The sequence below is a fragment of the Phodopus roborovskii genome, unplaced genomic scaffold (genome assembly GCF_943737965.1).
Source record: "Phodopus roborovskii unplaced genomic scaffold, PHOROB, whole genome shotgun sequence".
Lineage (NCBI taxonomy): Eukaryota > Metazoa > Chordata > Mammalia > Rodentia > Cricetidae > Phodopus > Phodopus roborovskii.
The window spans coordinates 455,101-480,000 of NW_026126484.1; the positions used below are offsets into that span (position 1 = coordinate 455,101).

The window sequence follows — 24,900 nt, forward strand, 5'->3', positions numbered from 1 at the left end:
GGAGGCTCTGTGTCTCTGGAGTTGTTCTGAATCCAAGATTGCAAGGCTTCGTTATCACAGCTGGCCTTCTATCTCTGACATCTCAAGAGAATTCTTCAGATTTTAATCTTCTAGTCATCTCACATTTCGAGATGAGGGATTTCCACCTTTGCGTTGTCTTCTGGAAAAGGTTAAGGTCCACAGAAAACATGTCCTACACTGACATTGCCAAGATTCCTATGCAAAATAACCAAATAAATCACTATCCAATTTATCAAAAGCTGTCTTCCTATGCTGCAAGACCAAGGCCCACCTTCTAGGAATTAGAGATGGACCAAGAGCACAGTACGGGATGGATTCCAATGAATAAATGTCAGCTGACTCTGCGTCTGCTTGATTTGACTCAGGTGGCACTGGTTAACAGAACTTTCCCCAAACCATCCTGACTCAAAAGATAACATGAAGAAACAAATGCCAAGTTACTCACTGTGGTTACACAGAATTGATAATACCAATTTCACAAAATGGGGTTGGTCTGGGAATGGACATAATAAGTTCTGGGTAGCCAAGATTCTAGTTTCTATAGCTAATACTTGCCTCTTATCTCTCTAAAACCTCCTGTGAAAATGTAAGAAACCGTAAGATTTTATAAATCAAAAGCAAATACCTCGCAATTTCGCTGGATCCAAACCACCACCAACATCTGGACTAAGTTTCAGTTGGTATAGTGGAAGTGCATGCTTCCCTGTCCCAGTAGGAGGTCCCTCTTCTCAGATGGTAGGACTTCCTTCACAGTGGACCTGCCAAGAATGTCTTGCTTTCATGCAGAGAGAAACACGGGTGACAGCTACATTTACTCACTTTGGTAGTGCTTGCTTTACTGTTTACGAACTTCACACTGGGTTTTATCTAGTCCTCACAGCAACAGCAGCAGCTATAGTGGCTTCAAACAGGGCTTGGGTGCTGCCTGAGTAAGGACTCAATTACTCTCTTCTAAGGCATGGAGAAAGGTGCTGGGAACAAGCACAACGGTCCTTAGGCTCGAATACAGCACTACAGAAACCACACGCAGGATTGTATTTTCAAAGGAAAAGACATGTAACCTTTTTTTTTCCCCCCATCCAAAAGGTTGAGAATGGAGGTGGCTAATAGTACAGGTAACCTCTATGCTATTTGTCAGGTCATACTTTGCTCCCTCCAAGCTCACACAACCAGGGTCAGAGGTGGCTAACAGTCTAGTTATTTCTGTGCTATCGGTATGACCAAGGGCTCTTCCAGGTTGTCACAAACAGTACCTGACACGGTTGATAGTCCAGATGTCCTCTGTGCTATCTGTGTGACCGAGACCACACCAGATTCTCTCCTAGACTCTTAAGGTAACACAGGTAGTCAATCTATAGAACCCAAGGAAGAGGTCACATGTACTTTGCAAAGGGTTTCAATGTAGTCACGCTGTAAGCGTTATTATGCACATGGGACTGAGTTCATTGTCACCAGGAAACTTTTATCAAAATTGTACTGAGCTTAAATATGCCTAAAATAAACTGCCTGGTGCTACACTCTGCAAGTTTAAACACCAACTACTGAGTCTTGTTGAACTGGATTTCCTCACCTTTCCCCCAATTTTTATTTTATACATAGATCAAATTATTTGCTTCTTTTTTATAAGAGGAAGATAACTTTGTATCTACTTTATTACATTCATCACTGCCTGCTGCAAGGTAGGGATCTCTCAATTTAGGTTCCAGCTCTTCCTCTCTTCAAGCTCAGCAGTGTTAATTTGTGTTCTCTTGATGCTAGTTTCTTTCTTAAAATATTTATCCTTTCCAGTATGTGTTGTAACTTTGTATGGGCCAAGATCACATGGTTTAGTAGCTCTCTGTGCCTAACACTCCAACCCTGAGGGCTTAATAAACATTTGTTTAAAAAAATAAGTGACAAGGCAATCTTAGCAGGTAGATCTCTTATTTCAATGCCAGACTGGTCTATAGAGCTAGTTCCAGGACACCCAGGGCTAACCTTGCCTCAGGGAAGGAAAAAAGTGACATCTGGTCAAAATGTGGAGAGCCACTGATTGTGGGTTACCAAGTCCCAATTGAATCATGTACAACACAGCCCATACACAAAATGTCCAGGGAACATAAACAAAACAAACAAAAAAGCCAAACAACAAACAAAAAACTGTAAGAGCAAGTGGACCAGGGGGCCTGATTTGAAACTGTCTCCTAGGAATGACAGGAAAGCTACACCCATGAAACTTAATTTAACAGTATGGCTGTCTAAATAATACCTGAACAATAACACCAATGGATATGGTAAGGTGGAAAGGAGAAATGGCATGAGGCCCCATACCAACAAAGAACTATAGAGAGGATATATTAGTCTTTCCCAACGACAAGCCCCCTAATTAATTATCCAATACCAAGTACTCACCATGAAATCATGTACATGGAACACTAAATGGACTCAGTAGGTTGTATTTATGTGCTTAAGTATACACACACACACACACACAATGAAGGCAAATAGTGACTGATACTAGTCACTCTTTGTGGAGCTTTGTTCCTACTGTGCATGGTTGCCTTCTACTACCCACTGAGTCACATTAAAAATCTCTATAGATTCTGAAAGGATGCAGTTTTCATCTGTATCCTCTTGGATATTGTTCTGGTTGGGCTGAGAACTATCAGGAGAAGTCAATAATTAAAACGGTTTGTGCAATACAGGAATCTTTTGTAACATGGGATGGGAGCCTACACCAGGAAATGAAGACTTGAAGAAATGTAGCTGAACACTTACATACTGTGTTGGAGAACGTTAAACAGTGAGGATGTGGTCAAGCAAAAATACTTCTTGAAGGGAATGATTTCAAAAAAGAGATACCTTTAACACGGGAATTTCCTCTGCTTTTAAGTTGTGTTGAAGAGAGATTTAACTCAAAACACTCACCCAGCCAGAGCAGCCTGCTTTGGAGATGGCATGTTCTGAACTTCTCTAATTTCAAAGGGCAAGGGGACACACACAGTTTTATTCCCAGAGAAGTTTTGTTACACTAATTCTTGCAACTTGTGAATGTTAGCTTCTATGCGGCAAGAACTTTGCAGATGTGACCAAGGATCTTGAAATGAAGATATGAAACAAATAATCCAGGTGGGCCTTATATGAAACCTTAGGTCTTTATTAAAGTTAGGCCAAGGGAAGGGTAATAATGGCTCAGAAGATGAGTCAATGGCTGCAGATTAGAAGGGGGTACAGCCACAAGCCAAGGAATGCAAGAAATACAATTTTCCTGGGCAACATTAGGGCCATCCAATCCTCAAGTGGTTCTAGAGTTCCTTTGCCATGGACTTCTGTTTTCAGAGTTACATTTCTCAGAGGCCAGGGGTGAATCCTGTTAGGAGATTCCATGGCTGAGGCACCTGGAAGCCCATCTGAGACGAGGATGTGTCCAAGAGAGGATCCAGAAATAAGTTGACCCTATGAGATGGCTTATGTTGCCCCCCACCTTCTACATAAAATTCCCAGAGAAGATGAATTTCTCCAGTCACATCCAGCCTGATTTATCATTTTATATGTATTTTGTCTGCATGTGTATCTGAAGGGCACTACACCCTTGGAACTTGAGTTACAGATGGATATGCGCCTTGTAAATGCTGGGACCGAAGCCTGAGTCCTCTGGAAGGGCAACAAATATTAACCACTGAGCAATCTCTCCAGCCCCAATTGCAGTTTTAAAAGAAGAAAGTTAATGGAATGAGTGTCTGGAAGGTTCACTCACTCGAGAACAGGATTTTATCTTTTTCTGTTTTCTGACATGTTAGCACATAAGAACATAGTTGACTATAACCAGACCGTGGGGCCTCTCCAGACTGTAACCTCCAGAATTGTGAAAAATAAAATTCTGTTGTTTTAACTATACCAACTATCTGTTATTGCAGCCCCAACCCAAACACCAAGTGTAGCCTGGGCTGAACATATTGTAGAAACAGACCTTTCTAGTTGTAACTCCTAGAAAAGGGTATTTTAAAGTTAGAAGAGGAAATACTGATTTTTGAGATGAGGATACACTGTACTGTCCAGTCTATTTCAGACTCCAGGGCTTGTGACCCTCCCACTTCAGTCTAAGAAGCTAGAAATACAGGTACACACCAATGAACCTGCTGCCACAGGCAACTGAGTTTGTTTGCATTTTACCATTATTTTTATTTAAGGACCAGTTACCTGAATGACAGTGCATTAGAACAGGAGCAAAACAAATTCCTAGTTACTGAAGCACAAATTTCTTCTCCTAGCAAAGCATGCAAAAACCCACACACATTGTGGACCCAAGACAAAATGTGGGTGTATAGTGCAATTATTTAAGAATATATTGTAAATATACGAAACTGACTATAAAACTCCAAGCTACCTTTCAAATTATCTCTCAATCTTCTGTTTCACCTCATTCACAAAATATAAAGTAGCTTGTCAGTAAAGTAGCTTGTCATAATGTTATTTAATGGCATACTTGGATTAGTTCAGCCCAAAGGAGTATCTTATAATGAGACAGGGAAAATTTAAAATACTTTAGGGAGTTCCTCATCCCGCTCTGATCCATCACTATAAAACCAAAGTGAATACAGTAGCTACATTTATGATGTTTCTAGAGCAGCTATGTCAGGGTGCAGTCTCTGGTGTTTGGTGAGAGCAGAGCGATACCTGAAGGCTTTTCCACAGTCGTCACACCCAAAAAGCTTCTCTCCCGAATGAATCTTCTGATGCTGAATGAGGTATGTGCTCTGGCTGAAAGACTTTGGGCATTCAACACAGCTGTAAGGTTTCTCTCCAGTGTGAGTACTCTGATGTTCAGTTAGGTGCATGCTTTGCGTAAAGGATTTGTCACATTCATTGCACTTAAAGGGCTTCTCTCCTGTATGAATTTGCTGATGCTGAGTCAGATGGGAGTTCTGGCTAAAGGTTTTTTCACATTTGTTACACTGGTAGGGTTTTTCTTCTGTGTGCGTTTTTTGATGTTGTGCAAGAGATGAACAGTGTCGAAAGGTCTTACCACACTTGGGACATGAATACGGCTTTGCTCCTGTATGAATTCTCTTGTGTTGTGTAAGGTGTATTTTCTGGTTAAAGGCTCTCCCACATTCATTACATTTGTAAGGTCTTTCACCAGTATGGATTTTCTTATGCTGAATAAGTGATGAGCCATAGCTGAAGGTTTTCCCACATTCATGACACTGATAAGGCTTCTCTCCTGTATGAATTCTTTCATGCTTAGCAAGAGATGAACTCCGGATGAAGGCTTTCCCACATTCCTTACATTCATAGGCTTTCTCCTGGGTGTGAGTTTTCTGATGCTGATTAAGGTTTGATAGATAACTGAAAGCCTTTCCACACTCATTACACTCAAAGGGTTTTTCTCGCGTGTGAATTCTCCGATGCTGAGTAAGGGATGAGCAGTAACTGAAGGCCTTTCCACAATCACTGCATTTGTATGGCTTTTCTCCTGTATGAATTTTCAGATGTTGAGCAAGGGATGACCAATAACTAAAGGATTTCCCACACTCTGCACAATCATAGGGTTTTTCACCAGTGTGTGTTTTCTGATGTTGAGTCAGGTTTGAGTGCTGACTGAAGGCTTTTCCACATTCGTTGCATTCATAAGGCTTTTCCCCAGTATGAATCATGTGGTGGCGGATAAATGTTGAAGGCCCATTGAAGGCCTTCCCACACTCATTACACTTATAGGTTTTCTCTCCAGTATGAATTTTTTGATGTTGAGTAAGATGTGTGCTCCTGGTAAAGGTTTTTTCACATTCTTCACATTTGAAAGGTTTTTCTCCTGTATGAATTTTCTGGTGTTCCATAAAGTGACCTCTCTGGCTGAAAGATTTTCCACACTCATTACAAGTGTACGGTTTCTCACCAGTGTGAATTCTCTGATGCTGAACAAGATGTGTCCTCTGACTAAAGGCTTTCCCACACTCATCACATTTGTAAGGCTTTTCTCCAGTGTGAATTCTTTGATGCTGAGTGAGAGATGGACCCTCAATGAAACCCTTTCCACACTGGTCACATTTATATGGTTTATCTCCTGTATGAATTCTCTGATGATTTATAAGGTTTTCACTTCGGCTGAAAGCTTTGTTACACTCATTACATTTATAGGGTTTTTCTCCAGTATGTGTTCTTTGATGGCGAATGAGAGCAGAACAATAAGTAAAAGCTTTACCACATTCATTGCATTTACACAGTTTCTCTTTTTTGATGAGGAATGAATTCTGCTTGGCTCTTGTTTTGGTGGAAGTTTGTTCTAGAACTACTTCTGTTTGTGTTACAAGGCTTGAACTCACACTGAGACTGCTCTCACAAGTGGGGGCTATTTTATCAGTTATTTTTATTGCCCATGGCAGAGTCTGTTGGTTTGCCTGAAGGTTCTGTAAACTTCCGTCAGATTTCCATGTTTCTACAACACTGCAGCTGTAATCATCCCTTTTGCAATTGTTTACTATAGCCTTTGAAGACAGATATTCTTCAGAAATGTTGAGTTCTAGGGGTGACACACTATTTTCAGGTCTTATCTTCCAGTCTGAAAGAAAATAAAATGCCAGTGTTTTCTGGACAGAGCAAAAGAAAACTGCCATTGTTTGGAGATTATCTAATACTTTGAGGGTTTTCAAATATATAACATTATTTGGGAAGAAAGTGGAAAGAGCTAAGGAGCATAAACTAAAACTCGAAAGAGAATGCTTACTTCAATTTCATAGATGATCTCTAAGGACAAATAAGAAGGACATTTAAAGTGATAGTTATATTTAAGAGGTGAGCTGGGTGTGGTGTTACACACCTTTAATCTTAGCACCTGGAACACTGATGCAGTACTATCACAATGGTGACCCCCACCTTATTGCAAGTGACACCCTTCTTCAGTAGTCTAAGTATCAGCCTGACCTCGTTGCTATAAGGTTGGCTGCAGTCACCAAAGACCCTGAAGATCTTCGTGCACAATAAACCCCAAGCAAATGTGAGTAGCATTAGCCATGTGGAATCCCATGTAAGACTACCCTGACCACATCAATCATAAAAGTTCTAGCCCAGGAGGTAGGGCTAAGTTCAAGAAGTATGAGGACAGAGATAATGTCTCAGAGGAGAGAGTTTGAGATATTACTATCGTGCAGCCCATGTGGAATACAGCACTCCTGCCTGCCACTATGCCCACAAAGACTTTCTCAAGCTTGGTGGATTACTTAAAGCATATGATGATAGCACTGCCTCTCTGCATGGCTGCACCTGATGATGGCCCCATTCCCCTACATAAGAGCACAATGGCTATACAGATTGGGGCCAAGCATGCTATGGTGTATGTGAACAAGGTGGACAGTATGGAGGATTCATAGATGAAGGGAGCTAACACAGCTGGAGATCCAGAAGCTGATCACCTTGTTTGGCTTTGAAGGAGAGGAACTCCAGTCATTACAAGCTCTGTGCTCTCTGTGCCCTTGAGCAATGTGATTCTGAACTAAGTGTGAAGTCAGTGCAGAAGCTGCTGGATGCTGTGGACCCTTACATCTTGGTGTTCACTTGGGACCTGGAGAAGCCCTTTCTGCTACCTATAGAGTCAGTTTACTCTTTTTCTATCTGGTACACAATAGTAAGAGATACATTTTGGAGACAGGAGATGTGTATGAATTGCCGACATATATACAACATATGTATGTATGTTTGTATGTATGTATTTATGTATAAAACAGACATTCCCACTGTGGTGACGGGCATTGAGATGATCCACAAGAGCTTGGAGAGGACAAAGGCAAAGGATAACCTGGGTGCTCTGGTCCAAAGTATAGGCAGGAGGATCTGAGCATGGTTTAGTCATAGATAAGCCAGGCTCTACCCAAAGCCACCAAAGGGTGGAGGCCCATGTTTACATCCTCAGCAACGAGGAGGGTGGCTACCACAAACCCTCTGTGTCTTATTTTATGCCTGCCTTATTCTCCCTGACTTGGGGCAGGGCCTACCATGTCATCTTGCCTCCAGAGAGGAAACTTCCATGCTCACCCTATGCTTGTGGCAGCCTGTGTTCTTAAAGAAAGGCCAGCCCTTCACCTTGCAGGATGGCAACAAGGCTACTGGCACTCTACCCATCACTGAAACACCTGACATGACAAAGGAGAACAGAATCTCAAATGGAGATGAGCTGCTAAGGTTCTTGAGCTTAGGGCTACCCTGGTCACTGTTCCTTCCTGTCGACACAAGCTGCCTCCAAGCAGAGTACAATGGACACATCTGCTTACAAGAAGTGGCTTGCCAAGTGAGTTAGGCAAATAACTGTTCCAGGATTTAAAAAAAAAAAAACTAGACTATTAAGGATATAAAGGATAGGACTGACTCTAAAAGATGCAGTATGAATTGAAATTCCTTGTTAATGAGCAACAAAGCAAAGGATGCTGATGCAAACTCCAGACAAACAGCAGAGACTTAACTAAGATTTAATTAAGATTGTTAGCCTGAAAATCGGAAGTAAGAATTTCATCTTTGCTAAAAATTAAGAGTTATAAATAGTGAGGAAATAATTTATGGGAGGAAACAAAAAATTCAAGTCTACCATTTAGGAATCTGGAAAAAAAATGGAGGACTACATAGGAGTAGAAGATGCCAAAAACAGTGTTATAATAGGATGTTTATGTGTAAGATACAAAATTCCAGTTTAAGAGGAAAAAAAATAGTTGAAGCCCACAGGAATGTGTATGAAAATAGGACAAAGGTGAGGAAGACCTTCAAGGGAGATAGAATAAAAGAAAACATTCCTCCAGTTCCACTAGTAGTAGGAAGGTAAGAAAAGACACTGTATTGTAAGTCCTGTCACAACTAAGGTAAACATGAACAGAATGGCAGACACTATGCTGCCAACTATCTCCTCCCTATATCTCCACAGATAATGGGATAGTGTGTATAAGTGTAGGTAGCCTCATAGTTGCAGAACTTCTTCAGCAAAACCATAGTCGCTGTAGCACAGCTTTAGCAATGTGTTTCAGACATATGTTTTCACCAAGAGGAATAATACCCAGGAAAATATGCTTGCATAGCAAATAATCATAAAGAATATCTTCTGAGGCTAGTGAAATAAATGCCTTAGTCAATGAAGGTGCCTGCTCTGCTAGGCCTGACAATGAGTCCAATCCCCATGACCCATACAGAATGAGAGAACTAAGTAGTGCAAGTTGTCCTCTGACCTCCAAATAAACATATGCACCCCTGGCCAACACACAAATTAAATACAATAAAGAATATCTTCTGGATGTATTATAGGGTGAAGTACATGAGGGCCATAGAGTCTTGTGCTGTTAAGAAAGAGAACACAGAGTCTTGTGTTGTTAAAAAAGGAAAGTATTTGATAACCAATCACAAATGTGAAATGTATGAAGGTAAAGTGATATCAACCATAATCAATGTTCACACAATGTCATATTCTCTATTCAACAACCAAGAGAATATCTAGGATAGGAATGAAAAATTAGAGGAAGTTCTAGAAGAACATGCTGATTACTGTCACCCCTCCCACAAGAGCTATCTATACTTTACTACATACAAAAACCTATGGGCACTGGCCAACATATTCCTATACTCAGTATGTGGCAAAGTAATTAAGGATGTTGATAACCACCCCACAAAAAACCCCAAGCAAACCAGTGAGAAAAAACACACATCAGGATTATAGGTCTCCAAAACATCCGCAGGAAGGAGGCGATCAGAGGCTGGAGGGGTAGCTCAAGTAAGACCACTTACTAGTCTTGCAGTGGACCTGGGTTTGGTTTCAGCACCTACATAGTGGCTCACAACTGCCTGAAACTCCAGTTCCGGGGTATCTGACACCCTCTTCTGACCTCTGTGGGCACCAGGCCTGAGGTGGTAAAGAAACATACATGTAGGCAAAACATTCATATGCATTAAATAAAATAAATCTAAAAAAGAATTGTTGAGGCTGTAGATAGCTCAGTGGTTACAAACACTGGCTGCGATCCCTAGACTGACATGGAGGCTCATAACTATCTTTAACCCCAGTCCCAATACTTTCATCTGAACCTCAAGGGCAGTGCGTAAATGTGACAGAAATACATGTAGGCAAAACACCTATACACACAAAATGATAAAATTTAAAAAACTATTATCCTCAGAAAAGTTATCTTTTCAAAAATTTCAAGACAAGCACATGGTAGTTTGAATGTAATTGGTCCCTGTAAGCTCACTCGGAGTGGAACTATTAAGAGGTATACTCTGTTGAAGTAGGAATGGCCTTGTTGAAGGGTTCCCTATGCTCAAACTACACCTAGTTCAGTTTACTTCCTGTTGCCTGAAGATCAAGATGTAGGACTCTTAGCTACTTCTCTAGCACCATGTCTGCCTGCATGCTACCATGTCCTGCTATGATGATAATGGACTAAATCGCTGAAATTGTAAACCACCCTAATTAAATGTTTTCCTTTGTAAGAGTAGCCATGGTCATGGTGTCTCTTCATAGTGACAGAAACTCTAATTGAGAAAAAGCACAACCTAAGGCGATTATAATACTGCAGAGCACACTTAAAGTGATACAATATGCAAGAAAAGGGAAAGCAGAATAAGAGTACATGAGACAATACATTATTTTTCCATGACAGGAATAGATGTACAAATGGGAGTCAAGAATAAATCTAGTATGCTAACACAGTAAGCCAGAAAACTCCTGACAGGGGACAAAGAAAAGAATTATAGCAATAATCCAGCCAACCAGAATAACCAATAAAACCATAGGACTTGCAAACACTTCAATAATAATTTCAAATGCAAATGGCCTCAATTGACCAATATAAAAACACAACTGACTGGATTACAAAACAAGATCTATTTGTTGTTTATTAGAAACACACTTTCGGGCTGGAGAGATGAATCAGCCATTAAAGGCTAGGCTCACAACTAAAAATATAAGAAACACACTTTCCTTTCAAAGGCACTCATAAACAGTTTTCCAAAGGATAGAAATCAACCTACCAAGCAAATACAAACTTTTAACTTACTCTGTAGATCAGGTTGGCCTCAAACTCAGCGATCAAACTGCCTCTTCCTCCCAGTGTTGGGATTAAAGGCATGTACCGCTATCACTACCCACTGGCTAAACAAATGCAAACTTACATTAAACTAATACAGCCATTCTGATATTGGATAAAGTAGACTCCAAAATAATCAGAATAGATAAAGAAGGCCACTGCACATTAACAAAGGGGACAATTTATTAAGGAGCTATAACAAATGTTTGGATTCCAAATTTAATGTAACAAATACTGAAAGGGACGAAAGTCCACATAGGTCTTCATATAGAAATACGGAAACACTTCAATAATCCACACTCTTTAGATATGTCTTCCAAATTAAAAACCAAAGAAACTTCTGAGCTAAATTATACCATATATCAATTGACTTTAGATCTCTACATAATTTTACCCATCAGACACAGAACACATACCCTCTCAGCAGCCCTTGAAATCATCATAGAGACCACAAGCAAGCTTTAATACAAAAGGATCAAAATTAATTCATTGTATCTCATCAGGTCATAATGGAATAAATCTGGAAAACATCAACAAGAGAAGCCACAGAAACAACATACATTCTTGAAGACTGAGTAATAAGACACATGTGAACGAACAGTGGGGTCATTGAAGAAGTCAGGGAGGAAATAAAGAACTTCCTAGAATCAAAAGAAAATGATAACACAATTTACCAGGACCTATTGGATACAGCTAAGGCAATTCTAAGTTCATAGTTGTAAGTGCATATATTAACCACTGTCCCTAAGAAAAAAAGAACCAGAGGAGTGGGTATTACACATGCATACCCACATGCTGATATTTACACCCATACATAATTTAAAAAGAAAAATAGACAAATAGCAAACAAATAATTTAATGATATACCTCAGTGTCACATACACTTTTTAAAATTATGTGTATGGGCATATGTACGTGAGTACCTGTGTCCAAAGAGGCCAGAAGTGTCAGATTCCTTGGATCTGGGGTTAAGGTGGTTGCGAGCTACCTTATGAAGCTACTAGGAACTGAACTTGGGTAGTCTGGAAGAGCATCAAGCTCTCTTAACCCCTAAGCCATCTCTCCTGCTCCCAACTTCAGGGTTCTAGAAAAAAATAATACAGTTAAATTTAAAAAAACAAAGAAACCAAAAAACAGCAAGCTTTAGGGTTTTTTGTTTGTTTGTTTGTTTTTGTTTTTTGTCAACTTGATACAAGCTAGACTAATGTGGGAAGTGGAACTCTCCTTCAGCTGAGGAACTGCCTGGATCAGACTGGCATGTAGGCAACTCTGTGGGAGCGTTTTCTTGGTTAACATTAACTGGGAGGGCCAAACCTGCTGGGATAGTGCCACCCCTGGGCAGGTGGTCCTGAGCTGCAGTAAGAAGCAAGCTGAGCGAGCTATGGAGATCGAGTCAGCCAGCAGTGCTCCTCCATGATTTCTGCTGCAGTTCCTGCTCCCAGGTTCCTATACTGTTCTGAGTTCCATCCTTGGCTTCTCAATAATGGGCTGTAACCAGAAAGTTTAAGCTAAAAAAAACTTGTTGCTTCCCAAGTTGTTTTTTATCATGATATTTATCATAGCAATAAAAAGCAAATTAGGACACAGGCCAAGCTAAAAGAGCACATGACTAGACATAATGATTAGGGCTGAAATTAATGGAACAGGGACTTAAAAGGACAATGCATAAGGTCAAAGAGTTGGCTCCTTGATAAGAGACTGACAAATCTCAAGTCAAATCAACAAAAGGAACAGAAGATGCACATTTGCAAAGTTAGAGATTCAAAGGAACTGTTTACAAAAGACATCAATGAAATCCAGAGGGATTTCATTGGGAACACATTGAAAATGTATTCATAAAAGCTAGAAGATCTTAGAAAAAGGATAAATCCCTAAATACACATGAGTTAGCAATGTTTGCAGACCCATAACAGTAACAATATTGAGATGGTAATTATATTGAGATGGTAATTAAAAGTCTCCTCACAAAGAGAAGTTCAGGACCAAATACATCTGTTGCTGAATTCTACCAAACTTTAAGGGAAGAGCTAATACCTATCTTCTCAAACTGTTCCACAAAAAGCAGAAAAGGAGGGAAATACCACCAGACTCAATTTACAAAGTCTTATTCTGCTATCAAACCAGATAAAGACAAAGCAACAACAAAATATAATAGGCTAATTTTCCTGATAAATATAGGTACAAAAACTTGCAACAAAATACATGCTAGCCAAATTCAAGAACAAATTAAGATCATTCATAGCAACCAGTTTTTTACCCCAAGGATGCAAGGCTGAGTCAATATATACAAATCCCTGAATAAAATAAGATGGAAACAGATTAAGGGCAAAAACCACATGGTCATATCAATAAATGCAGAAAAGGCATTTGACAAAGTTCAACATTACTTTACCATAAGATTCCTGAATACAAGGAACATAATGGTGTTACAAATGTCCATATTTCATTTTTTTTTTCTTTTTGGTTTTCTAAACAAGGTTTCTCTGTGTAACATCTCTGTAGACCAGGATGGCCTTGAACTCACAGAGATCTGCCTACCTCTACCTCCTAAATGCTGGGATTAAAGGTATACATCACTACTTCCTGGCTTTGATTTCATTTTCTCTATGGCTGAATAAAACTCCACTATGTAGATGTATCACATTTTGTTCATCTATTCCTGTATTCCGGCAACTAGGCTATTGTGACTAGTAGAGCAATAAACAAAGTGACTAGGTTATTTCAGAGCCAGGACCTTGAAGAAATTCCTTGTGCAGTTTGGAAACTGATGCCTTTAGAAGAAAATTATTCAGAATCACAAGGACAGAATATGAAACTATGCATGAGAGTAAGAAGGGAACATTAAAAAAAAAAAAAAAAAAAAAAAAAAAGACTGCAGGTGTGGAACTGACTCTTATTTTAGTTTGTTTGAGAACAAAGAAAAGACACTGAATGATAGCCAATGTTGAGTGAAAGCATCTAGAAATAGCATGGGTTCAGTTTGATGCTAACAGAGATGGAACCCTAAAACAGAAAGTGAGGGGACAATCCTGGGTCAAAAGAAAGTGGGAAGAGGGGATGCAGAGTGCAGGTTGAGAGGTCTGCTTTACAACAATCAGGAAGGGTGCCTCCTCTGAGTATGTAAAATGGAATCTCATCTCTGCACAGGTGATGCTCTGAGAGCACAGCCACACAGACTCATGTCTCCCCAGGGTGGCAGCTGCAGAAAGCAGCGCTGTGTTGTCACACAATACTTACCTTCCATGGAACCAACAGCAATGCATGACTCCTCAGTCCATGGCTCTGTCCCTTGTTCTAGCTGGGAAATCATATCAGGTTTGGAAACCTGGAGTCCTGCTCAAGAGGGGAAAAAAAGGAATCTGTCTGCAATAAGGAAAAAGCACCGTATCAGAATGCAATCTCACCACTCTGTTTCTAAGATGTTCCCCATGGGAAAAATCTGGTGGGATGAATAGCATGCCAACTATCATGAACAATGGGGCAACTGAGAAGATGATCTGACGAGAGGAGAATGATTAGTTGGCTGTTCCACTTAACAATGAGGAGAAACTTCCAAATTTTAAAATTGTTGGTTCCAGGATGCATCCCTGGTGCACAAAAGGACTTGGGGAGCACAATCTCCATGGAGGGATACTCCCTTAGCCTAGAGACAGGAGTGAGGGCCTAGTCCCTACTCCAAATGACTTGATAGATTTTGATGATCCCTCTGGAAGTCCTCACCCTCCCTGTGGAGTGGAAGAAGGGGTTGGGGGACATGGAAGGGAAGGAAGGAGGGAGAGAGAACTGGGATCAATATCTAAGAATATTAAAATATATTTAAATAAAAAAATAAAATTGTTGGTTCCTAAAATAAGCACAAGAGAAAATGGGCTTCTCACATCCCATCTAAACTTGGGGTCACCCTCATCTACAGAGACCAAGTGTGTACCCTCCTCCCCATACCCCATCAAAACTTGGGGCTACCCTTACCTACAGAGATGAGGTATGCATTTGTCTCCTGTACCATATAAAGTTAGGTCACCCTTACAGAGACCAGGTATATACCCTCTCCCCACATCCTGATCTTAACTGGGGGTAATCACCCTCACCTATAGAGACCAGGTGTGTATAATTTTCCAATGTCACATCTCTGAACAAATCTCTCTGTGTAGGATCCAGGTGTTTCCATTCTTCCTGGGTGAAGTTCACGACCACATCTTTAAAGGTCACTGATTCCTAAAACATAAAGTATTCTATTGCTTAACCTTTGGAAATAGGTAAAATTGATAATATCCATAGAAGTAAAGCAGGTAATAAAAGTGATACTAGTATATACCAAGGATGTCCACTTTAGGAAAAATTTAAAGTATTACTGTTGTGGAATATTTGTACACAGTGCGAAAATGCATTGTTGTAATTGATGCAATAAAAAGCTGAGGAGCCAACAGCTAGGCATGAGGCAAAGGTGGGACTTCCAGACAGAAAGAGAACTCTGGGAAGAAGGAGGATTCTCAGGCCAGTGAGAAAGCAGCATGGGCAGTATGGAGAGTATGTAACAGGCCACGTGACAAAATGTAGATTAAAATAAATAGATTAATTTGAGTTATAAGAGCTAATGGAGCCAGGCGTTGGTAGTGCATGCCTTTAATCCCAGCACTCGGGAGGCAGAGGCAGGTGAATCTCTCTATGAGTTCGAGACCAGCCTGGTCTACAACAGCGAGTTCCAGGACAGCCTCCAAAACCACAGAGAAACCCTGTCTCAAAAAAAAAAAAAAAAAAAAAAAAAAAAAAAAAACACAAACAACAGACAAACAAAAAACCAAACAAACAAACAAAAAAAAAGAGCTAGTGGGACTGTTTCAGCCACTGCTACTGAGGACTGGCCATGTAGTAACTGCCTGCGGCTCGGAGATGATCTTTACTCTGGCATTGAGGTGTGGGTGGAAGCTCTTGCTTGTTTATTAATCTGATGAATCTATATTGTGCATTACTGAATTGTCAAAACAATATCTGTTACAGTATTTTTTGGAGCAAATCAAAGATCAGAACTTAAATTCCCATTTTAGAAATGGGAAGAGTGGTAGAAAGACAATTTTCAACTGATGTGAACGGAACTCTCTCTGAGCGAGCAGTATGGGGAAGTGTAACTTGGACTTCATGAAGACTGCTTTTCCTTTTGCTTGTACTAAAGTTGAGTATTTTCCTTTGTTCCATGTGGATGTTTTTAATGGGCTGTTAAATGTTAGTTTGGTTTTTGGTTTTTAAAAAATAACGTTGAACATTTAAATAACAAAAAAAAAAAAAAAAAAGTTAGTGGGATAAGACATAGCTAAAGCCGAGCTTTCATATTTAATAAGAAAGTCTCTATTATTTGTGAGCTGGCAGCCCAAAGAAAAACCTGTCTACATAGTATGCTACCCATGGGATTAGAATTAAGAATAAAATTAATGTTCCATGCGGAAGGTTCCATGTAGCTCATTGGCAGAGTATGGGCAAGGCCCTAGGTTCAATCCACAGCACCAAAAAACCAAAAACCAAACCCTTTTTCCCTGTGAAGAACTTAATTTAGGCATCTAAGCACTCAGTCATTACTGGCCAATGCTATCCTTGTTGTTCCTCTTTACCTCTGAGTTCTAAGACAGCAAATATTAATAACTGCTATCACCAATAACAATTTTACTATCTATAATGTGCAGGAATAACCAATAACTTTATGACAAAATGGGATGGATGAGGAGACTTGCCCTATTACATTTATGTGTTGTGGGGTTGGGTAGAGGGGGTGTTGAGACAGGGTGTCTATGAGTGACAACCCTGGCTGTCCTAGAACTCATTTTGTAGGCTAGGCTGACCTCAAACTTAGATCAGCCTGCCTCTGCCTCCCCAGTGCTAGGACGAAATGCATGTGCCATTACACCCAGCTGCCCTATTACATTTCAAAGGACACCAAAGTAACCAAAATAGTACCAGGCTATAAAATAAAATTCATTAAGACGGCAATGGTTCAAAATAGGCCCATGTGTTTAAAAGCTGCATAAGATTAAGCATTTTCAAATTAATTAAGATACAATTAACTTGGCAGAAAAAAATATACCATTACAATTAACTTGGCAAAAAATAAAATAAAGTTAGATCTTCATACCTTTAAAACATACTCAAATCTTCCTGTTGGCTTAAAGATTATGTTGTGGGGGGGTCTCTGGTTTGAGACAGTCCTGCTATATAATCCTGGCTAGCATCTGCCTCTCAAGTGCTGGGAGATTAAAGGCCTGTGCCATTACTCCCAGTGGATTATTTTCCTCTATGGTTTTGAGCAAACTAAGTTTCTATAATTAATTATAACAATAGGAAACTAATATATGTATTGAACACTTCACCCAATATGAGCAAATTTACCTTTCCATATAGCACTCTCTGACTATTATTAAGGTAGCTCATATTCTGAGCAAAGAAGTTAAAATGAATCTTAGTGAATTTAAAAGGCGTTCTCTGACTATGGATATGTTCACTCACTACTTGGAACATGATGATGGTTTTATGAATATCCATGTATGTTAAAACTTGTCTAATTATAGTTGGTCTCTGCATCTGTATATTCAACCACTATAGATTAAATATAATAGTCAAAGAATATACACAGATATTGTCTTTGTCACTACCCCCTAAATAATACAGAACTATATACAGAATTACTGTATTTATACAGTATTTACAATGTATTAGATATGTAAGTATCTAGGATGATTAACATACACAGGAGGATATGGATAATATATGCAAATGTTGTGCCATCTAATTGAGGGACTCAAGGATCTACATGTTTTGGAATCAACTGTTAGGGGTTCTAGAACCAATTCCTGAACGATAGAGAAGAATGGTAATATACTTTAAACACATGTAGTTTATCGTCACAATATTCCTCAATAAAAAGATAAAGTGATGCTAAAAGTACTTAAGGTGAAACTGGGAATAACTGAGCTGAGTGGGCTGAGTAAGAATAGGAAACCTTCTGAAAGGCCGCTCTGAGGTTGATTAAGGCTCATGGAAAAATTCCTTCCTTCTTTTCTTTCTTTCTTCTAAGTTCTAAAGATAGATTTTCCCACCAACTGTATCAAGTCATTTTTCCTACACTAAATCTATTATGGCTCACAGATGACCTAGAGAATAAATAAAGCCTTTGTACTTCTCACTAGATATTCAAGATCTTTCATATTCTGACTGAATTCAATTACTTTTTAATTTTCCAAAAGAAGGCATCTCTTCCAAATCTTTCTCCATCTATGACTGTTAGTAGTGCTTACCTGCATACCTCTGCTTATAACTCTCTCCATACCTAGACTCAGTTTCTCACTCCAATATTCAAATGTCACTTGTCCTTCACAGAGAATACAATTTCACATCATCCAAACAACTCTCTATCCTTTGCAAACACATACCTAACAACACATACCTTTCCATTTCCTCAGATCGATAGCACTCATTTCATCTTCCATAAATTTACCGATTTTGATTTTCATTGACCAATGTACTCTATTCAAGTAAATAATTAAATGTTGTGCTTCTTTTCCCTCTACCCCAGTAGTAATACAAGATACCAGGTAAGAGGTATGGCATGTCATCTGAGAAAATCTCAACTTACCCGAAAACTAGTTAAGGGGAGTAGAGGATGTCCCGCGTGGAGACTGGCAGAGTCTGCAAAGGACAGTCCTAAGGAGGAAGAGGCCATGATGAATCTGACTAATCTGTTGCTGCCAGCAATCCAGAAAAACTCACTTCTCTTCCTGGAAAAAACAATCACATCTCCCCTTTCTTTATGTCCCAATTCCCCAAGGCCCAAAAAGATTCTCGACTGAGGCCTCTGCACTGCCCCAAGTAGGCTTAGAAGGAAAAAAACACTGTCTTAAGATTAAGTTTTGTCTCTTAATACTTAACCATTCACATGGTTCATATAGTTAAATCTGAAGTCTTCCTGAGAGAGGCAAGACATTCCTGCTGTCTTCTCTGCTATACCTAAAATGTCAGTAAACGGCAAGGTATGAAGGTACATGTCTTTAATCTCAGCACCAAGGAAGTAAAAACTTGTGGATCTCTGTGAGTATAGCAACAAATATAATGTACACACTTGTGGAAACACACATACCTAATAAAAGAAAAGACATGCAGGCAAACATTCATACATATAAAATAAAAATCTAAAAATTTTTAACAAAAACAACTAATGGAACAATAGTAACATATACTCCTAGGTATTTTTAAAAGAACAATACTCACTTTTAGGCACTACAATGTAAAAAAAAAAAAATGTGCTAACTTAGAAAAGACTTCTCAGAAGTCTAGAGATCTTACATTGACCTACCAAAAGAAACGAAGTCAGGCTACTTGAAAGAGATCTTGGGAGAAATTGTAACAGCTGAATTCACAGGTTAGGGCAGCACTGTGAAAGAACGGACAGTCTCTGGTGCTTTTAAGATCTTCACAAACATTAAAAGAATAGGCACTTTTGGTAAAGGGAACTAAAAAAACAAGGATGTCCTTTGCACCCAAAATCAGCACAAGCTTGAAAAAAAAAATGCTCTCTGCAAGATATTCCATAAACTTATCTCTGCATTGAAGAGAGAGAACAATTTGTTATTCTAAAACGTAATTAAATATATAAATATATACAAATATCAAGAAGATCAGACATTCTGAGCTGCCGTTCCTTTCCAAATCCTCAAGTCCAGGAGGCAGAATTAATTCTTCCAAGTCTCTTTCGATTATGTAATTCGGTTTCTTTACTCCTAACCACATAGCTTCCTCCTCCCACCTCTCGGTTTGGCCCCCACCAGCGGGCTCTGCCTAGGTAGTCCCTGTTACCTGCCATCTCAGGAGCTTTACGTGTTCCGCTAGAACGTGGACACGTGGATACCCAGGCAGCTTCACTCCAGGCTTGAATGTCCCGCTCCCCTCCCAGGGAGGGTGCCTTATGCTCTCCGAGGTTGACCTACAAGGCACAGGGTACAGTCCGCGGCACACGCCTTACAGTCGCACCTTAGACTCCTACAGAGTAGCCAGGAGATCCTGCCCAAAAGCGGAGAGCATGGGGAGGGCTGGATTACCAAAGAAACACAGAGTGAAGAGGGAGGGAGCGTCTCTGCTTTGCAGCAGCGACTCTACCTAGAGTCTGATAGGCGCCGTCCTCCGAGTCCGCGACCTCCTACTTCCCGGAGCGGAGGCCGGACACACCTGTTGCGGAACACCCCAGAAGGCGGGCTGCCCCGCACCCCAGCTAGCCCAGCCCAGAACAAAGGAACAAAGCCTTGGGGAACGGGTGGGCCCCGGCATCGCCGAGGGGAGGCGCGCCCCCTTCCCCGGCGCCCCGGCTTCCTCCCGCGCAGGCCGCAAGACGCGGGCCCGCGAGGTGACGTAACATTCCCAGAGCGCTAGCGGTTGCCATGGTGATACCTGAACTCAAGTCTGGTGACGCATTCCTTGGGATCCTGGATCCAGAAGCGTGGGATGGTCAGCAAACCTCAGGATACGAGCCTACGCCGTGGAACTGGCCAAATATCCACCTCTTTCCACGCCCACCGTCGGCTTAGCGGTCACTTCCGGTCGGGCAGACCCTTCCCCTTCTTTCCCCCTCCCCTCCAACACTTACGAGCGCCTCATCGGGGAGCACAAAAGACCACAACTCCCAGAATGCAACGCGCAGCGTTTCTGAATTCCTTTTCTCAGCCTTTCACTAATGTTGCTGTCTCACCTAGTGGGTCCGGAGGTTGCGCCTACCTACTGTTTGTGTCTGATGGCTTGGATTGTTAGCAGAGGTAGTCATACTTGACTTTCTAACAAAGACAGATACATACACCTGCAGGGTTCAGGGTCGGGGATGTTGGTGCAGGGTATGCTCCTCAGCCATGTCCTCGAACTTGCTAGCTAGTGGTGGATGGTCTTGATTGAATTCCTGGTCCACTTTCTGCAACTCCCAAATGACTCTCACTGAGAATTTCAAAACGCAAACGTACATTTTACCATTTCACCTTACTTTCATTACCTGACCTGCATTCTTTATTGATTTTGTCGTTTTGAAAATAGCTGTCGTTAGTCATTGAATTATTTTCATGTCTTCTGAAAACGAATAGAGGGACAGTGGTAGTTTTTCCTTAGTCCAGGTTTTGAACACCAGCACCAAAATAAAATAAGTTTATTATCAACAATGCTCAATAACAATCCAATTTAGAAAACAGGCCAAGCCCCCCCAAATTTTAAACACCCCAGCAAAGATGATATTTACAGAATTTGGAGCTATGAAAAGTAGTACTCTCCATCTTAGTTTCAGGAAAATGTGTATTAAAACAAGGGTCTACCATGATACTCCTTACTAGAACACTCAAGAGCTGGGACACTGAAAGAATGTGGCACAAAAGGAACTCTCCTTCACTCGTAGCAGGGATGTAAACTGATACATCCATTTTGGAGGACAGTTTGACAATTTCTTATAAAACTATTCATACCTTTAACTTGGATCCAATAATTCTGCTCCTTAGTATTTCCTCAGAGGAATAAAAAGCTGACAGCACAGGAATGAACAAAACTGCCGGATATATGATTAGTGGAATATTATTCAGCAAGTAACAAATAAGTTACCAAGCTACAAGAAGGAAGTGGGGGAGGAAGGGCATTCATTGAATGGATATTACTGAGTAAAATGAGTCATTCTATCTATACAGAACTAAAACAGCAAAGAGCAAGTGAAAATCACTGACTGCCAGGCATTTGGGGAGTAGGTTGAGCAAAGCAGGGTGAAACATATAGTTTGTTTATGACAAAGATTAATCCTAAAGAATATGCAGCATTGAGCAAGCCCAAGTGTAAACTGTAGTGTTAATAATTTACTACTATTGGCTTATCAATGATAACAAATGTGTCATAGGAAAACAAGACATTAACAATAGTGAAATTGGGAGAAAAGGAAGAGAGATGGGGTATACTGAAACTGTATTTTCCACTGATTTTCTTCTTTAAATCTAAAATTGTCCTCCTCTCCCCAAGTCTGTTATTGTAGAAATATATGAATGTTTAAGGCACTTCTTGTAAGGTCATAAACGAAGAACAAATAATTAGAAGCTGAGGGGATGGTGATCCTCTTTATTAAATAGCAGGCATTTGTTTGATGTGTGTTGTATTGTTGGGTGGAAAATAGAATTTAAATATTTAACCAAGAATTCCAAGGGAAACAGTTGAGAGACCCATCTCTCCCCCAGGGCACTGTTCAGCTTTTGTTGTTGTTGGTTTTGGAGACAAGGTTTCTTTTAGTCTCCCAAGTGCTGGGATTAAAGGCGTGCACCCCCACCGCCCACTGTTCATTGTCTAAAGCAATTGAGAATGTTGTTTTTGTATTGGGCTTAAGTTTTTTTTTTTTTTTTTTGGTAAATATCCTTTTAATGCTTTCTGTAAATCATTAAAATCGGATTCAGAGGTTAGAACAAAAGCAGAGCCTAGACTTGACATAACGAAGTCTGATTACACTTTTTTTTTTTGTTTAGGCAAAATGTGTATGTACACCATATATCCCGGTTGACCCCAAACTGACAATTGTCTTGCCTGAGTATCAGTGCTGGGTTCTAGTGAGGGAAGTGGGTTCAGTGGTTCGAAGACGCTGTTAGGACTCCTCTTGGCAGCTCTCCCTTCTGAGGCTATAAGGAGATTCTATCTCCTTTACACTGTGGAGAATTCTCTTCTTCTGGCGTGCAGTTCCTTGTAAATGCCAGGTTTACTAGCTGCTTTTCCTTTCCAGATTCACAACGGATAGTAGAATTTACCTTTATGGATTTCAAGAGCAAGACTATATTCGTGTAGTCGTGGCCGAGTGGTTAAGGCGATGGACTAGAAATCCATTGGGGTCTCCCCGCGCAGGTTCGAATCCTGCCGACTACGGGACATTTTAAGTCCGAATTTAGTTTCGGCCAGACTTCCCTCCCGATGATTTTCCCGTCCAGCACGACTCCCTCTACTCCCCACGCGATTTCAGTGGCAGGTTTTCCAGTTCTCTGTCTTTTTTCGGGAGGCACAGTCTCCGCAAACGCAAATCTGGGTCCAGTCCTTGTTTCCGGTCTCACAACACATCTAGTTTGAAGCTGCAGGGGCTCGACTGTTTGGATTTTCACAGGAACTCGTGGACAACAAAGGCAGTGAGACGGGGATTTTTCTCCCCTTTTCCTATTTAAGGCAGTCTGTGCCGGCCGTCCCACCACGCAGGCGCGGCGCCCAAGAAGCGGGCGCCGATGGGCGTGGTGTGTGGTAAGTGCCGGAAACACAAGTGCGCTTGCAAGATACCGGAACCTCAAAACCTTCCTGCTCAGTCCCTGAGAAACGTTTTCTGTCTCTTCCTCGTTAGTATAGTGGTGAGTATCCCCGCCTGTCACGCGGGAGACCGGGGTTCGATTCCCCGACGGGGAGAGCACCGAGTATTTTAAATATCCGATTCGAAAACTTTTATTCTTATATTTCTTTAGTAGAATTCTCCAAACTGAAGAAATACCACAAAACAGTAAGCTGTTGTAAATCACAAGGATTTGCTATGCATGTAAATCAACTCTACCAAGAGACAAATTAAGTCCAGCAACCAAGAGATCATTATAGGACCAGTAAATTGCATGTGCCTCCTGAACTTATGTACTAACAGAGCCCAATTCCACAATTTTGATATTCCTGGCAAAAATATGTAGTCGGATTAGAGGAAACATCACATAAACTAAGAAACATCCTACAAAACAGCTGAGACATACTCTAAACGATGGCACTATTACAAAGCACAGAGAATGACGCACGGGTGGTCGTTTGGGGGGACAATTGGTGAAATCTGGATAAATTTATTATGCCATTGTTAATTCCTACTTGTTTTCATTGTTCAATGGCGATACAACAATGTTTTAATGCAACACATACATATAAAATATGTATTAAAAGTATCTTCAAACTAACCCCAAATAGTTCAGAACAATCTATACATATCTATTAGCGCACGAGAGAGAAAAGAAAATATAGCAATATGCTAAATACGTTAGCGGGAGGGATGTTGTGAAGGATATTCAGGAATTCTCGGCATTGAAACATTTCTGTCTGAGTTTTTATAACTAATGAGTTACAACAAAACTTTATTAATTTTTAAAATTCACTCCATGCTACAGTATGCATGTGGAGGCCAGAAGACAACTTGAAAGTGTGTGTTGTCTTCTGGGATGGAACTCAGATCTTTAGGCTTAGGTGGCAGGTACCCTGGCGCTCTAAATTATCTTGCCTGCCCTTAAGAACTTTAAGCTTTGGGGGTGGTAGTGTACACCTTTAGTGCCTTCAACCCCGGGCTGAGACAAGAGTATCTCTTCAAGCTCCACATCAGCCTGGTCTACATAGCACAAATGGCAAGACAGCCAAGACTATATTTGGGGGAGGGAGGGTATACATAAGAAGAAGCCTGATTAGAGAGAACCTTCTAGGGGAAATGGCTGATAAACTAATGTCATAGTAGCCTTCTTTCAATAATGGTGTTGTTCAGCCTGCACTCATGACAACACTGCCATTTGTAAATATTTGAGAAGAACCCTGTTTGGAAGACCATTTTAGCCTCAGGATCTGCACAGCATATAGATGGGCATGAACCATCATCCATTTCTACCCTCGAGTGAACCCCCTGGACTTTGGAGACTAGAAATTTCAAACATTTTCCTAACAGCCTTGCTGTTAGGGTTCTAGATGTGACATACCTATAGTTTTCAATGTAGCAACCAGGTGTTTCTGGTTGTGTTATTTTGTTCGTAAGCATTGTCATGGACACAGTGGGATTTTCTGAGGATGTAAGGGGACAAGGATTGTTTGGCTAATTTCACAT

The 24,900-nt window shown here is 40.5% G+C and overlaps 1 protein-coding gene and 2 non-coding genes across 4 annotated transcripts; 2 read left to right on the plus strand and 1 right to left on the minus strand.

Moving 5' to 3' along the window:
* Positions 1-4,595: 4,595 nt before the first annotated feature.
* Positions 4,596-20,639, minus strand: Znf184 (zinc finger protein 184). 2 transcript variants are annotated; one of them, XM_051194608.1, is made up of 6 exons: positions 20,478-20,639; positions 19,890-20,016; positions 18,673-18,740; positions 15,143-15,269; positions 14,292-14,387; positions 4,596-6,559 (listed from the first exon to the last, which is right to left on the minus strand). In XM_051194608.1, the coding sequence occupies exons 2-6, from the start codon at positions 19,894-19,896 to the stop codon at positions 4,611-4,613; spliced, it is 2,247 nt and encodes a 748-aa protein (XP_051050565.1). In that variant the 5' UTR covers positions 19,897-20,016; positions 20,478-20,639; the 3' UTR covers positions 4,596-4,610. The 2 variants fall into 2 exon arrangements, with proteins under 2 accessions (XP_051050565.1, XP_051050566.1); XM_051194609.1 differs by lacking the exons at positions 19,890-20,016; positions 20,478-20,639 and having other exon boundaries at positions 14,292-14,417; positions 18,673-18,682.
* A 2,228-nt stretch (positions 20,640-22,867) lies between these two features.
* Trnas-aga (transfer RNA serine (anticodon AGA)) lies at positions 22,868-22,949 on the plus strand. The gene has a single exon. It is a non-coding gene; the product is annotated as a tRNA-Ser (tRNA).
* Positions 22,950-23,399: 450 nt separating this feature from the next.
* Trnad-guc (transfer RNA aspartic acid (anticodon GUC)) lies at positions 23,400-23,471 on the plus strand. Its single transcript has one exon. It is a non-coding gene; the product is annotated as a tRNA-Asp (tRNA).
* Positions 23,472-24,900: the final 1,429 nt, after the last annotated feature.